Source organism: Euprymna scolopes, chromosome 5, assembly GCF_053919585.1.
Source record: "Euprymna scolopes isolate OS-2025 chromosome 5, ASM5391958v1, whole genome shotgun sequence".
NCBI lineage: Eukaryota > Metazoa > Mollusca > Cephalopoda > Sepiida > Sepiolidae > Euprymna > Euprymna scolopes.
In genome coordinates this window covers 21,107,481-21,122,749 of record NC_136486.1, presented here as the reverse complement: position 1 = coordinate 21,122,749, position 15,269 = coordinate 21,107,481, and the positions used below count along the sequence as shown (strand labels likewise).

The 15,269-nt window shown below is 30.8% G+C and overlaps 2 protein-coding genes across 5 annotated transcripts in view; one reads left to right on the top strand and one right to left on the bottom strand.

Annotated features, from left to right (window-relative positions):
• The window catches only part of LOC145276733 (U1 small nuclear ribonucleoprotein A-like), a 199,744-nt gene extending 190,230 nt beyond the window's left edge, over positions 1–9,514 (bottom strand). For 2 of the 4 annotated variants that reach the window (XR_013868002.1, XR_013868001.1), the window contains exon 1: positions 9,364–9,498. The gene's annotated coding sequence lies outside the window, so the exon portion shown is untranslated. Of the gene's footprint in view, positions 1–9,363 lie in introns of all 4 variants that reach the window. The other 2 variants (XR_013868000.1, XM_080127957.1) reach the window with 2 other exon arrangements.
• A 116-nt stretch (positions 9,515–9,630) lies between these two features.
• Positions 9,631–15,269, top strand: part of LOC145276732 (vacuolar protein sorting-associated protein 26B-like) — a 74,380-nt gene continuing 68,741 nt past the window's right edge. Inside the window, exon 1 of the mRNA XM_080127956.1 lies at positions 9,631–9,764. Coding sequence (XP_079984082.1) covers positions 9,762–9,764 — 3 coding nt within the window. The 5' untranslated portion in view covers positions 9,631–9,761. The remainder of the gene's footprint in view (positions 9,765–15,269) is intronic.

Here is a 15,269-nt window from a genome sequence, read left to right as displayed (position 1 = left end):
ACCTCTATACCACTATTTTTTAGCCAGTGAGAGAAATTGTTTTCAGATGGACTGCCCCATAACCTCTTTCCAGTTGTGGGATGGAACAGTATAGGATCAGGTGGTCTATGTCCTGGGAAGCTTCCTTGCACTTTGTGCAGATTGGGGAGTCTATGTCTCCACCTGTGTGTCTTGTTCTGATTCAGTTTGCAGCTACTCACTGCTTTTTACTATTTGTATCAAAACCTGGGAGGTGCAAAGTTCTGTCTTCAAGTAGTTATTCCATGTCTTGTTAAATTACTACCTTCCATTTATTTAATTTTCAATAGTTAATTTAAAACGATGACACATTTTCAAAGAATTATCAAGAATAAAATTGAATTTGCATTCTGTTCTAATTTTTTAACACCTTTATTTTGGCATGCTTTTTGAAGAGATACGCAGAAAACAATCATAGAAATTAAGAAAAGTTAAATCTTTTCTCTTGATATGCTTTTTTCAATTAGAATTTACTTTAAATGACAGAAATTTAAAGTTTTATCAGAAGAATATAAAAAAATAATAAACATGGCCACATATTTTAGTTGTACTTAAGGGCATTCACTCAAAGTGGGCTAAATCAGGTCCATCCTGTTGTAAAAAAAAAAAAAAAAAAAAAAAATTATCACCATGCATGAAGCGAGGTTGCAAAAAAAAAAAAAAAAAAAAAAAAAAAAAAAAATACTTTCTTCGCGACCATTTTCTCAGATCTCTTAACTACAAGTAACAAAGATAGAACTCTTTACTAATGAGGAAGACTTTTATAACAAATGAACCTTCCTCTATTAGTACAAATATCCACCAAACTATCGTTTGATTTGGATGTTAGAAGAGCCTCCTCCACCTCAGCAGCTACACTTTGGTAAGTTAGCCCATTTTTTTACCACAATCTTTCCCTGCCACTGCATCCTTCATGAAGGATGAACAAGCATAACGATTTGAAGTAAATGATTGAATGATCTCCAGCCATTAGTTGTTTCAATAGCAAATTCCACCATTTTGAGGGTTCAAGTCAGAAGTCGGGTTTACCTTTGTACATCACATCGCCTTTTTTCTAACTCTTGAGAAGCTTACTAAATGAATTCTTTTGACTAACAGTGAAAGGCATGACCCAGCCAGCACAGATAAGGTTTGCACAATTTTCAATGTCCATTTTCAAGAACTTTTTAAGACTTTTCAAAGCCTTCTTGAGACAAAATTTGAGTTTTCAAAATAAAATTTGATATATAAACTAGGATATTATAAAACAAAAAAAAAAAAAAAACTTAACTGATAACTGGAAAAGTCATTTTCATTTATCTCTATTTCATGAAGTAGTTTTAAAAGGTCACAATTATTTACATAAAGTTCTAACATGCAACAAAACTGGTTAACTATTTTTACAGCTTTCGTTCATTTTGTGTTTAGTGCCATTTCAAGGCACTTTTACCCATGTTTTCAAAACAAATGCCTTTTTACATACACAACAATATGCCTGTCAATCATTTTTACATACCCAGACTTATGCTCTTATATTTGACTAACCAAACACAATTAAATGTTATTTTCTCCACTGTAAATTAGTTTACGTTATGCTCATTTAAAAATTTTAACTTTCCAGAATTGTGAATACAAGAGTTAGGTCCCTTTATCATGAAACTACCCATATTATATCAAAAACGAGTAGTTTTGTGATAAAGAGATATAATTTTTGTATCGGCAATAATAAGATGCAATTTCAGAACAATCTCAATTTTATTTTCTTTATTTAAAAAATACTTTAATGGTATTTTTATTAATACTGGAAATAATTTAATTTGATTTTGAATATTTCAACAAATTTTTACACATGTTATAGCGATCAAAAGCTAAAGGGTAAATAATTAATAAAGGAAGTAAGAGTTATTGCCCTTATATAGATGAAAAGTGTTATTGCCCTTATATAAACGAAAAGAAAAAGTCTAGAGAGTTCCGGGGAGAATGGACAAGATGGTGGCTGTACTAACATGTGCATATTGTGCTGTAAATATAACTTGTGTTTCGACTGTAATAGGATTTAACCCATAATGAGCTTGTTTACTTTTCATTCAAATATTCCATGATTCTGACAACCCATTTCTCTGGACACAACAACTGGACATAATACGATTTTTAAGGCCTTTTCAGGACATTTTCCATACTTTCAAGACAATAATAGAAATAAGACCTTTTCAAAGCAAAAGGCCAAATTCAAGGACTGTCCAAACCTATGTGAACCTTGAGAGACATTTCATGAGGATGACTTGTCAGTAGGCATTGCCAAATGAATGTGAAAAAAAATATGCAGGATTCCATGACGTCAGATTTGTGTTAACTATACAAACTATGGAAAAGCAGAAGCGACTTAATGATTTTTTAAAACCTTTGTTTATTTTCTTCAAGCTGCAATTAATAATTAATCTTTGTTATAATTTTGTTAGGTTAAGATTTACAGTTTAATGATTAATAATATTATAAACATTTGTATACTAAATATCAACTACGGTTTTACGAGTGTTTATTTTGAGTAACTACCTGCTTCCATATTTTGTTTGGTAAAAAGTTACATTGATAATATTAATTTATAATAAAGTTACATCGTTTTACATATGGGGGGAGTAGTTCTGTGGTGACTTTTGGAGGTGCCTATTTGTCAGGAGTTAAGTTTGCAGGAGAAATGTTGTTAGAGAGGAAGTGCTACCATCGGACACGGAGGATGCGACAGTGAGGATTGAAAGTTTTCAATCGTCCAACATCTTCCACTTTCATGGGACAGGACTCCTCAGCCCTCAAAATCAATAGAGATTAGACCATTCCTGCTGATTTTGCCATGAGAGTTTAGTTCTGTGCAATTCTAAAAGGGTCAATCCGCCCAGATCATGCCTTCCATCTTTAAGAGGTTAGCTTATTGCTAATCGCCTGAAGTGCCCTTACCGAAAAAGGGCAATGGGGTTTTTTCATGCCAGAGTGCCCCCTTTACTGGGGGCTTGACTTCTCAATCCCACTTTTCAACCCTGGTGTCACAGTTCTTGCAGTGGCAGACCACTGAAAACCTTTCATAGGACCCATTACCATAAAGGAGGATCATTCACACACTGCATATGCGTGATCGGGTTGAATAGTAGTACACTAAGAAGTTGAAGATGGAATACCTCCTTCCAGAGGATGCTAGTCATCAGTCAAATGCAGCAGTGAAATGAAACTTAACTGGGAGCATCAATAATATTTGAGAATTTGTATCAAGATAAAGATTTGATTGGTGCAGGTACAGCCTGGACAAAAACCATATTTGGGTTTTTCTGTAGGAGATGTCTCCATGAACTACTTTCACTTTTTTTCCTCATTCACATGTCCCTATTTCAAATTTGTAGCAGCAGGTTGATATCAGAAGACTTTTTTTCTACCAAAACAATGCTTTTTGATATGTTTAACCTATTTTTCAAACTAATATAAATAATTGCACAGTAAAGATAATTAAAGCGGAAATTATTTTTCTCATTTCGAATTGTTTTTTACTTGATTATTAAATTTAAAGTTATTCTGGCAAATAACCTAACAATTAGACTTCGTGGCTTAGTGGGGGATGCCCTTTTCTCTTCCCTGCAACCTCTCTCCCACAGAAGAGAGTTGTGAGCCTATCTTTGTTTAATCGTTATTTCCATGGCAGGTGCTCGTCTGAACTCCAATCTCTGGTCACCCCCCCCTCGCCAATTTTTACGAAAAACACCCGTCTAGCTGAATCCACTGTGAAAAATTTTCCCCAGTTTATCTGTGCCTAAATCAAAACGTAAATTCCATGAACAAAGTTTCTTTCTTAGAACTGCACGCCTGTGGAACTGTTCTGTCTGCCTGCTTCCCACCTGACTACAACCTGGATGTCTTCAAGTCCAACGTAAACAAATTCCTGATGAACCGCCCCCTTAAGTAGACACTTCATTAAATCTTCACACTAACGTACTGTACTTGCAATAACCCTTATCCCTGAGTGGCTTCCGGGCCTTGATAAGTGATGACCACCGTGTAAAAAAAAAAAAAAAAAAAAAAAATTAGTAAACAAATAGCGTAATTTAATTTAATAAAACTTAAAAAAAAGTTTAATTTAGTAATCAAGTAAAATAGAATTGTTACTTGATTCGAAAGAAGAAAATCAATTTTTGTTTTAATGTCATTTTTATTGTGCAAATTTATATCAGGTTTAAAAATGTTAAACATTAAAATATTGTGAATGGCCGTTTTGGTAGGAAAAAAAAAAAGTCCACTGTTATCGGCCCGTTGACATGAATTCAGAATAAGGGCATGTGAACGAGAAAAAGCGAAAATAGTTTAGGGAGATGTCTCCTACAGGACAACCCGCATTTGTTTGGCCTTGTTCTGGAAAGAGTGTCTTCTGATTGAAATTATCTTAGAAAAATTAAAGCAAATATTTTAGCAGGCACGTCAATCACGCTGATACTATGGTAATTGTTGTGGCAACACTTATCACTTTTCTTAGAGAATTATATCTTGTGTCACGCCAGTTTTTTTTTTTTTTTGGGGGGGGGGGGGTATGTCAGTCTCTCAGATCGGGTTGACAAAGTGATGGATGTTCCAAGCGGTCCTTCCTTTTACCTTCTTCCTTTGAGAAGGGGTTAGTTTATTGGTAAATTCCTAGGGCGCCCCTACTGTAAAATGCCAACGGAGGAGCTACCCAAGCATTTTTTGCAAGCCAAAGTGCTCTTCCTCTAAATCACACATTCCGACCTTGTATCACATTTTCCCGCGCGGGAGGCATATAAATATCGAAAACTTGGTACTCATACACAATACGGATTTACTTTAAGGATGCATTGCATCGCATATAATTTTTTTTTGGGGGGGGGGGTAAATTTTTTACAAGGTTTCCCTTTAACATTTTCCTTAAAAAAAAAAAAAAAAAAAAAAAAAAAAAAATCAAAGGTTTGTATTACTGTACTCAGATTCGAAAAAGTTGTCAAAAAACAAATATATAACAAATGTTAAACGCAAGAGAAGTTACTTTTCTACCTAATTGGATATGTTTTTAATGTTTTTATTTAATGTAACATGTTTATTCAGCTCGAAAAACACAGTATTTACCGATGTATTGGAAAGTTAAAAATGGCGCCCGACTCTTTTTGACATGGTAAGTTTGGGAAAAGGAGTTAAAAATAAAAAATACTAGACGAAATACTGTTAAAAAACCACAGAATATATGTCAGCCTATGTCACGGTAACATATTCGGTGAGTTTTTAACAGTATTTTGTCTAGTTTTTTTTATTTTTAACTCCTTTCCCCAAACTTACCGTATAAAAGAGAGAGTCGGGCGCCATTTTTAACTTTCCAATACATCGGTAAACACTGATTTTACAAGCTGAATAAACATGTTACATCAAATAAAAGCACTAGAAAAATATCTAGTTAGGTAGAAAAGTAACTTATCTTGCCTTTGATAATATTTATTTGTTATATATTTGTTTTTTGACAACTTTTTCGAATCTATAAGGGGTTTGTATTACTGTACACAGATTCGAAAAAGTTGTCAAAAAACAAATATAATAAATAAATGTTATCAAAGGCAAGATAAGTTACTTTTCTACCTAACTGGATATATTTTTTGTGTTTTTATTCAATGTAACATGTTTATTCAGCTCGAAAAACATGCAGTGTTTACCGATGTATTGGAAAATTCAAAATGGCGCCCGACTGTCTCTTTAACACGGTAAGTTTGGGAAAAGATGTTATAAATAATAAACTAGACAAAATACTATTAAAAAACCGAATATATGTCAACTTATGTCACGGTAACATATTGAGCGCATTTCTAAGAGTATTTTGTCTAGTTTATTATTTATAATACCTTTTCTCAAACTTACCCTCTCCGAGAGAGAGTCGGCTGCCATTTTGAATTTTCCAATACATCGGTAAACACTGCATGTTTTTCGAGCTGAATAAACATGTTACACTGAATAAAAACACAAAAAATATATCCAGTTAGGTAGAAAAGTAACTTATCTTGCCTTTGATAACATTTATTTAGGTACTGGTCGCGGTAAGAGTTCCCTGCCGAACACCCTCAAAAAACAATGACTTCTCCCCACGCAGGCGAAAAGGACATGTTTTAGTTGCCATAGTAACAAAACGATCCTTAATTTTTATCGACATTGTTTTACTGTTTATGAATATTGAAATAAAATACATTACTACACATTTATTAATAATATCTCACTTTTAATCACTTTTATCGACTTTTTTAAAACTTTTTTTTTACTTTATAAAGATTATAAAAAAATTGTTTAGTTACTTTTCTTTTTAGTTTATTTTAATTTTATAATTTATAAATTTTGAATGGTGCGAAAATAACATTGATTAAATAAACAAACGTATGTAAATGTATTATTCTATCACCATTTTGTGGTACTAGTGCAGTGGCTGCAGTGCACTAGTGCAGTGCTGCAGTGCACTTATTGATCCGTGCTGAAATAACGTTATTATTTAAAAAGCCATTCTTAACACGGGAAGGGTGCTTTGTACCTATTCTCTACTTTAACTTTACAATTGAATAAAAAACATTGGTATTCCGGCATAAAGCTCGAGACAATAGTCTCTAACCCCCTTTCACAACAAAAGGAACTAATTTCCCTATATACCGCTTTTGGTTACTATGGGAACAGCTAATTTTTGTGATGATTCGATTTTTAATAATAAACACATTTTATTATTTTAGATATTAATATTTATTTTTAATAAACATATTTTATCTTATTTTAAATATTAATATTTATTTTTAATAATAAACTACACTGATTAATATCCCAAAAACTACTTTTTTTGTGACAAATTTAAATGCGCTTGCTTGCATGTATAGAAATGGCCACCACCGATAACAAAGAATTACATTGCTTAATATGAATACTGAGAATACTCCAAAAAACACAGGTCAGCTGCTGCAGGTATAACATCATCAACAATTCTCTCCATAAGTGCAGCAGAACGCGTACGATTTTTCGATTAATTAGCGGCAGTACTAATAATTTGTGCGGGTTTTCAGATCAAATAATAATTTAAAAAAAAAATCAACAATAATAATAAAAAAAAATCAACAATAATAATAAAAAAAAATCAACAATAATAAAAAACAAAATAGATTTTATTGGTTTATTCCTCGAATCACAAAAATTAATAAATAAAAAATCCTGTATATTGTAGGCTACAATAAATGTTTGAAGCCAAATCTTTCAGCAAAAAAGGCCAAATTCAAAGACAAAACCACATTTTTAGATTAAAAAAAGGGCAAAAAAGTCAAATTTTAACTTTTTCTTTAATAATTACTATTAAACAAATATTGTTTTACTTTTAAAATGTCCTGTATATTGTTTATTATTAAAAATCGAATCATCATTATTATCATTCATCATTATTATTAAAAATCGAATCATCACGAAAATTAACTGTTCCCATAGTAACCAAAAGCGGTGTATAGGAAAATTAGTTCCTTTTGTTGTGAAAGGGGGTTAGAGACTATTGTCTCGAGCTTTATGCCGGAATACCAAAACATTAAACTTTAAGCTTAGAAATACGATTTAAAATATAGCGCGGATCATAAGTGCACTAGCACCCATTTTCTTAATAAATGTTTAGTAATTATTTTTCTTTTAATATTCATAAACAGTAAAAACGTCGTCATTTAAAAAGAAAATGCTATTTAAAAAACAAAATAACATTGATTAAACGTAAGTAAATTTATTATTCTATCACCATTTTGTGGTAAGTAAATTTCAAGAACCGCCGACAGATGTCGTTTGTCAGCCAAAGAACCGGGGTCGATAACTATTGTTGTAATGAAAAAAAAAGTTTCATTCAACACACAAAACTAAAAACACATAGAAATGAAAAAAGTTGGGAAATTATTTTAATATTCATTTTAAGAAAATGCTATTAAAAAAGAAAAAGTCGATAATAGTGACACACACAATAACACAGTAAAAAAAAAAGATATTATTAATAAATGTGTAGTAATGTCTTTTATTTCAATATTTCATATATATAATATTTCAATATAAGAAAAGAAAAAGTCGATAAAATGCTATTAAAAAGTAAAAAAAAAGTTTTAAAAAAGTCAATAAAAGTGATTAAAAGTGAGATATTAATAAATGTGTAGTAATGTATTTTATTTCAATATTCATAAACAGTAAAACAATGTCGATAAAAATTAAGGATCGTTTTGTTACTATGGCAACTAAAACATGTCCTTTGCGCCTGCGTGGGGAGAAGTCATTGTTTTTTGAGGGTGTTCGGCAGGGAACTCTTACCGCGACCAGTACCTTTATTTGTTATTTGACAACTTTTTCGAATCTATGTGTACAGTAATAATACAAACCCAAAATTTCCGCAAATAGGTAGTTTTTCGGATATTAAGTAATCTCACAACGGTCAATGTGGCCTGGTTATCCTAGTGAAGAGTTACCCGCAAAAGGTGTTTATTCCGAAAGCCGTTCTTAATATGGGGAGGTTCTTTGCAGGTAAGTCTTCAGTGGGACAACTAGGCCACATTGACCGGCATTTCTTATATTATTGCTGGTGACCATCTCGCTGCGCACGAACACAACCGTGGTTACTCTCGGTGATCGTGGCACAATCCCGATCGCGCGTACCAGGATGGCCACCAGCAATAATATAAGAAATGACCACGCTGAAATTTAAAAATTAATTCTTACGTGCTTTCACCTAACAAAATAAATATCGAGGAAAAATAATGAACTCGAAAAATAGCGCAGTATGCACAAGCATTTTTTTTTTTTTTTTTTTTAGAATGTTTACTTTCGTTTGCACAATTTTTTATAATCCCTCTCCCCTCATTAAGAATGGGTTTCTAAATAAAACGCTATTATTATTATTTTAGCACGGTCCGTATTCGGCATAAGTACCGAGAACATTACTATGCATTATCTTTGTCTGATAACTGAGAACCCATTTGCTCTACTCCGAGTACATTTCCCCCTCCAGGCATGAAATTTTTGAAAAGTTATTAAAGAAATAATTTTTTTTTTTAAACGTCCCATTTCATGCCGGTATAGAATACTATTTGGAAAGTTAAACTTGGAAAAATAAAATCAATAAAAATGTAAATATTCTATTAAAAATTATTAGAAAACGTGTAACACAAAATAAAATTAAAAAAATAGAATTTTTTTTTATCACTAAAAAAAAAGAAATGTGAAATGAAGAAAAAACATTTTTTAAAAGAATTCACGGCCGGCGCCATTTACACGCTGTTATCCACAAGTTTCGTTTCAGGCAGGAATTTAATTAACAAGTAATATAGCTAAATAACATTCAACCATAATACTCACGTTTAAAAGTCACACTTGAAAAAAAATAATAAACAGATTGCAAATAAAAACTACTTGAACTTCTTGGCTTTCTATTTTAAGGAGTTTTTTCAGTGTTTGTAGATGTTCTCCTCGTGGTAAACTGATTACTTCCGGTTTAGAGTGCGCCAATGATTTTCTTCTTCCTTCCTGTTATATTTTTATTTTTTTTACTATCGGTTTTTGCTTAAAACTATTTCTAAAACGTGTTATTCTAATCTAAATGCTTTAATCTTGTTCTAAAATTAAAAAAATGGCAGTTTTTAAATGTTCTAAAAATCTTCTAGTGCACGTCCAAGTATCGTGTTAACGTGATCTGGTCGGCCATATTGAGAGGTTTTTTTTTTGATGGACGTACTCCCGCATTCTCTGGTTACAAAATGGTAAAACAAAAAACAAAAAAAAAATTATTTTCTTGTTTGTAAATCTTTTTATCTCTTTCAGATAATGACATCTACCAGGAGACACACGTTTTACTACCCCTAATACTATTGTTATCATGTATACCCGTACATTTTTACTGGGTCGGGATTTTATATGTTTTGTAAACAACCTGAGATTTGGGGGTGGGGTAATATCATCAGTATCATAATCATTATCATCATGTGATTCTTAACGATCCAGCGACTCCCCCTTTTTTTCATAATCTGCCCCTAAATATCGACTCAATTTCTCCCTGTTTTTATTCTATTTCGTCTGTTTAAAAATTAATTTCACATTAAAGTTAGTTCGTGTTCCATTTCATTATTTTTTGTTTAACTCTTTTTTTCTAAATCGCTCTATTCGTGACCATGTTTTTTCTGTTCTCCTGTCTAATACAACAATTTAAAAACCATTCAATTCGACTCTTAAACTTTTTTAAATGATTACTAATGTTTCTATTTAAATCTCATATTTAAACGCTTTCGTATTGAGATCGATAAATCGATCTTCCCTGTTAAATTTCGTTTATAAATTTAATAGTTTTACATGGGTGTTCGATTTGTCGTCTCCGCCTTTCTTCTTTACAAATCACGTTTAAAAGAAAATTTCCAACTTATTTTTTTAATATTTACTAATTTAGAAATTTTCTATTATAATTTTCCATTGTAATAAATCGAGTAATCTCATTTCGTTTAAATTGCTTAAAATTTTTGCAGTTATTGTAGATTCGATTTCGGTGCTTATGCAAGGAAGTTATCATGCTATTTTGTTAAATAGTATTTTCAAGTTTTACGATATTTTTTTATTATTATTATTATTATTATTAAATTGTTAGGTGAAAGTACAGAAGAGTTAGAAAACGCTCTCCGCCTCTTGTTAAGAAAGGATTTCTAAACGCTATTTCAACACGGTAACTTCTCTCCATAAGTACTTCGATTTTTACTACATTTCCAAATTTACTTTAACTATTTCAGGAAATAAAAATAATATAAATATATCCAAATGCTTTTACAATTTTTTTTTTTCTTAAATAAGTTGTTTTTTTTTTTGTTGTTGTTTTTTTTTTACGAAGCATGACGGCATTCAAAGTCACCTTTTACTTTAGTTTTTTTTTTTTTTTTTTTTTTTTTCAATAAATTTTCGATACATTTATTAACTAAATATTCATATTAACCAAAGGCGAAAAACACATGATTTGTCAATTTTTCTTTCAATGATTAACTACTTCCTACACTAGCACCTAGTAATTTTATAGAATAACTCCCGTCTCTAATCTGGTGATTTGTGTTTTTTGAGTGCCATGAGATTTTTTTTTTTTTTTTTATCCTAAAAATCATTCGATTAGAGATGGGTGTGATTTTATATTACCAAGGGTTTTTTATGTAATAAAAAAATATTAAATAAAAAACAAATTGACTAGATTAAAAAAAAGAAAAAACCCTGTGCAATGTTAAATATTCCACGTAGAAACGTGATCAAATTCTAAAGTGGGTGTGTTCATGTTTTAAAAAATATATTGATGAATAAAAATATTTAACGGCCTCAGAATATTAAAAAGTTAATGTCTTTTTGAGAAAAAAAAATATTTTTAAAAGAGGGTGGGTTACGTGCACGAGTTTTTTTATAATTGTCAATTCCTTGAGTGGGCGTGTATGTGCATGCTATATATATATTGTTTCATTTCATTTATCGCTTAGGCTAAGCGACGCTTAGCCTGACGAATTTCTTACTTTGATGGAATGAAACACGAACGTTTTTGTAGCTCACTTGCCAAAAGTATATTTTTATACTACGAATAAGATCGTGTTGGGAGGAGTGTTATAGGAATGTATATATTACTGTGGTTTAATAATGAAAATATTCTCATGTGATATACATTGTATTATTGTGAAATAAGCAATTTTTGAAAAAAAATTTCAAATGTCGTCAGGTCCATTCTTGCTGCAATAGTGCGTGGTCGAACAGTACTGTTGGTGCTTATGCACTTATGTTACTGTTGTTGTTTTTTTTCTTTTAATATTTTCAAATTAAATTTAAGTTTTACGATATCTTTTTTATTATGAAATTGTTAGGTGAAAGTACAGAATTATTACAAAACATCCTCCTCCTCCCCATGTTAAGAATGCCTTTCATACGTTATTATTTCAGTACGGTAACCGAAGTGCCGTCCTGTTTGTTTTATCCATTTAGGAACACCCATAATATCCGACTTCGGTAAATTTTTACTTGTTTTCTGCCTTAGCATTTTCCTTTAACATGATTACTTTTATAGGTTTTCAGGTATGCTGAAAACGAATATCGCATTTAAATTTTCCGCAAATAAGTAGTATTCCGGGTATTAAGCAATGTAATTCCTTATGTTAAAAGTGGTGCCATTGTTGTACACACAAGCAACAAAATGGCCACTACTTTTGACATTACATTGCTTAATATCCAGAAAACTACTTATTTGCGGAAAATTTAAATGCGATATTCGTTTTCAGCATACCCGAAAACCTGGCTGAGTCGTCATTTTGAAGGAAAATGTTAAGGTGGAAACGAAGTAAAAAAAAAAAAAAAAAAAAAAAAAAATTATCCCAACTTTTCATTCCAGACCGAAATTACTTTCGAATTGATAATTTCAAGTGTTCAAATTTATTTTCGAAATTCATGCGACTACGAAGAAAATCATGGTGACAACCTTTTTTGTTAATAATGTTGTTAGAGGGACGGGAGGTAGACGATGTTTTTTTTTTTTTTTTCCAAATAGCCCACAAAACAAAAAAAAAATGTGAAAACATAATAAATATGACAAATAAATGTGGTATTTAGCAGGAAAGCAAACAAATTAACAAAAGAGTAAAAAAATTCAAATATATAATCAATAACTGTAACCAAAGGCAAGATAAGTTGCTCTTCTCTCTAACGGAATAAGTTGGTGCATATGCACTTTTGTTACCGCTCTATTTTTAAAGTTTTTTTTTTGTTTGTTTGTTTTTTAAATTGTTAGGTGGAAGCACAGAATAGTTTACAAAACACCCTCCCCATGTTAAGAATGGCTTTTAAAATAATAACGTTATTTCAGCACGGTAACAGAAGTGCATAAGTATCGATAAGTTTTGTATTTTAACATATTTTAAAGCTTTTATTCGGTTCGGAAAACAAGTAGTACCAAGTCGAAAACCGACAAGAACATGCCGCCTTCAATTAATGGTTGAAAAAAAACTCAAAAAATAAAAACATAATGATAGAAATCTAGGGAATGTTTAACAATCCAGAGATTCGAAAAAGTATTCCAAAAATCAAATATATAACGAATGTTAAAGGCAAGATAAGTTACTCTTTTACCTAGTTGGATAGGTTTGTCGTGTTTTTACTTTATGTAAAATGTTTATTTTGCTCGAAAAACAATGTCAACCCTCACGAGCACAAGAAAAAATGGTTGCAATGTATTTGTTATGCTGACATTTTTTTCTTGTGCCCGTGTACAGGTTGACATTAGTTATTTTTCGAGCAAAATAAACATTTTACATAAAGTAAAACACTACAAACCTATCGAGCTAGATAGAAGAGTAACTTATCTTGCCTTTGGTAACTTTTATTTGTTTTGTTTTGACTAATTTCTCAAATCTCTGTGGATTGTAAAACAAACCCAAAATCTATCCAATAAGGGTCACCATGACATTTACTGGGTAAATTTCTATCAGTATTTTTTGTTTTTATGATTTAAGCAATTATCGAGACTTCCCAGTTGAATGTTTGGATGTCGACCATCTTGTTATTCTAACTTGCCAATTCAGCACTACTTGTGTTTCAAATTAAATAGACGCTTTAAAATATATTCAATCACACAAAACTTATCCAGGTAGGTAGGTTAGTAACTTATCTTGCTTTTGCTAATATTTGTTATATATTTGAGTTTTTTACTCTTTTTTGTTGGCTTCTCTGCTAAATCCATAATAAATGTTACCAAAGGCAAGGTAAGTTACTCTTCAACTTACCTGCATATTATTTTGTGTTTTAACTTTTTTAAAGTGCTTTTATTATTAAAAAATAAAGATATTTAAAGCTAGAACGAAAAACAATAGTTTCCTAGCCTCAATAATCATTCAAAAATCGAAAATTAAAAAGAAATACTAGTAGACACAGCAATAAATATCAACAATCGTGCAAGAATGTAACGTCTTGCTTTTATTTTATTTAATTTTCGATTTTTGAGTGATTGTCGAGGCTGGAATGAGACCACCATTTTATTTTTTGCTCTAAATCAATACACTTTCTATACTATTATTTTGAAATAAAAAAAAACACTTTAAAATAAGTTAATACAAAAGAGAAACTTATCCAGGTAGGAAGAAGAGTAACTTAGCTTGCCTTTTGGTGACATTTCTTTGTTGTGCATTTATTTTTGTTTTCCTTTTTTGCTGAGTTGGCTATTCTGGAAATTCACAAAAAACTATTTTTCCACCCAGCAACTTTCTATTAGTTTTTTTGGCTATAAGCAAACTGTAGTATCTTTTCTAATACTGCACTTCATCTTTTCTATCCTCGATCAATGAAGGCAATTTTTCTGGATAAATCCAAAAATTCAGTACACAGTTAAAACGCCAGAAGTGAACTTTGTTTAGCTAAATATGGAATGGGAGTCACAAAGCATGAAACGAAATACGAAACTATATGGAAACACTTCTTGTTTTATCATGAAACCATAAAAAAAAGAATTAACTTTTTTTTTTTTTTACATTTCTATAAATATTATGTTAATATTTAAAATATATTTATATTGAAATATTTTATTTCAAAAAGTCATTTAAACTTTCATAATTTACATTTCTATAAATAATTTTCTAAATATTTAAAATATGTTCATATGGAAATAATTAAAAATTTTAAACTTTATCACAATTTTATTATCAATGTATCATAAAACAAAGTAGCTACCTTTTTAATTGAATTACGAAACTGAAATGGGAGAAGTGTTTAAACAAAAATAATTTCTTGAAATAAATTATTTCTATATCTTTCGTATTTCGTTTCATGTTTAGTGACTTCCATTCCATATTTTAGCTAAACAGTCCACTTCCAGTGTTTTAAGTTTGTGTTCTGAATTTTTTAATTTAATGATTTTTCTTATAACTCGGTCCAAAGTGCTCCTTGTTGGGAACTGAATTTTCTCCTTAAAAACCAACCTTGTGTTTAACTCTGTCCGATTAGGAGGCATGTAAATAGGTATTCTTCTATTAATCGACTTTTTTTTTTTTTTTTTTTTTCATAAGAGTTTGATCATTATTATTTTATTTCTCAGTTGAAAAAAAAAATGTGACAATCTTGACTATAACCAATTTAAGATTATCTGCTCATTTTTAATTTATTTATTTATTGCGGACTATTATCCTCATCTTAATTGTTGTTTCACGACGTTTCGGCCAACTATTCCTCTGGCCTTCGTCAGGTGATAACCACGATAACATGGTAACTCTGAATCT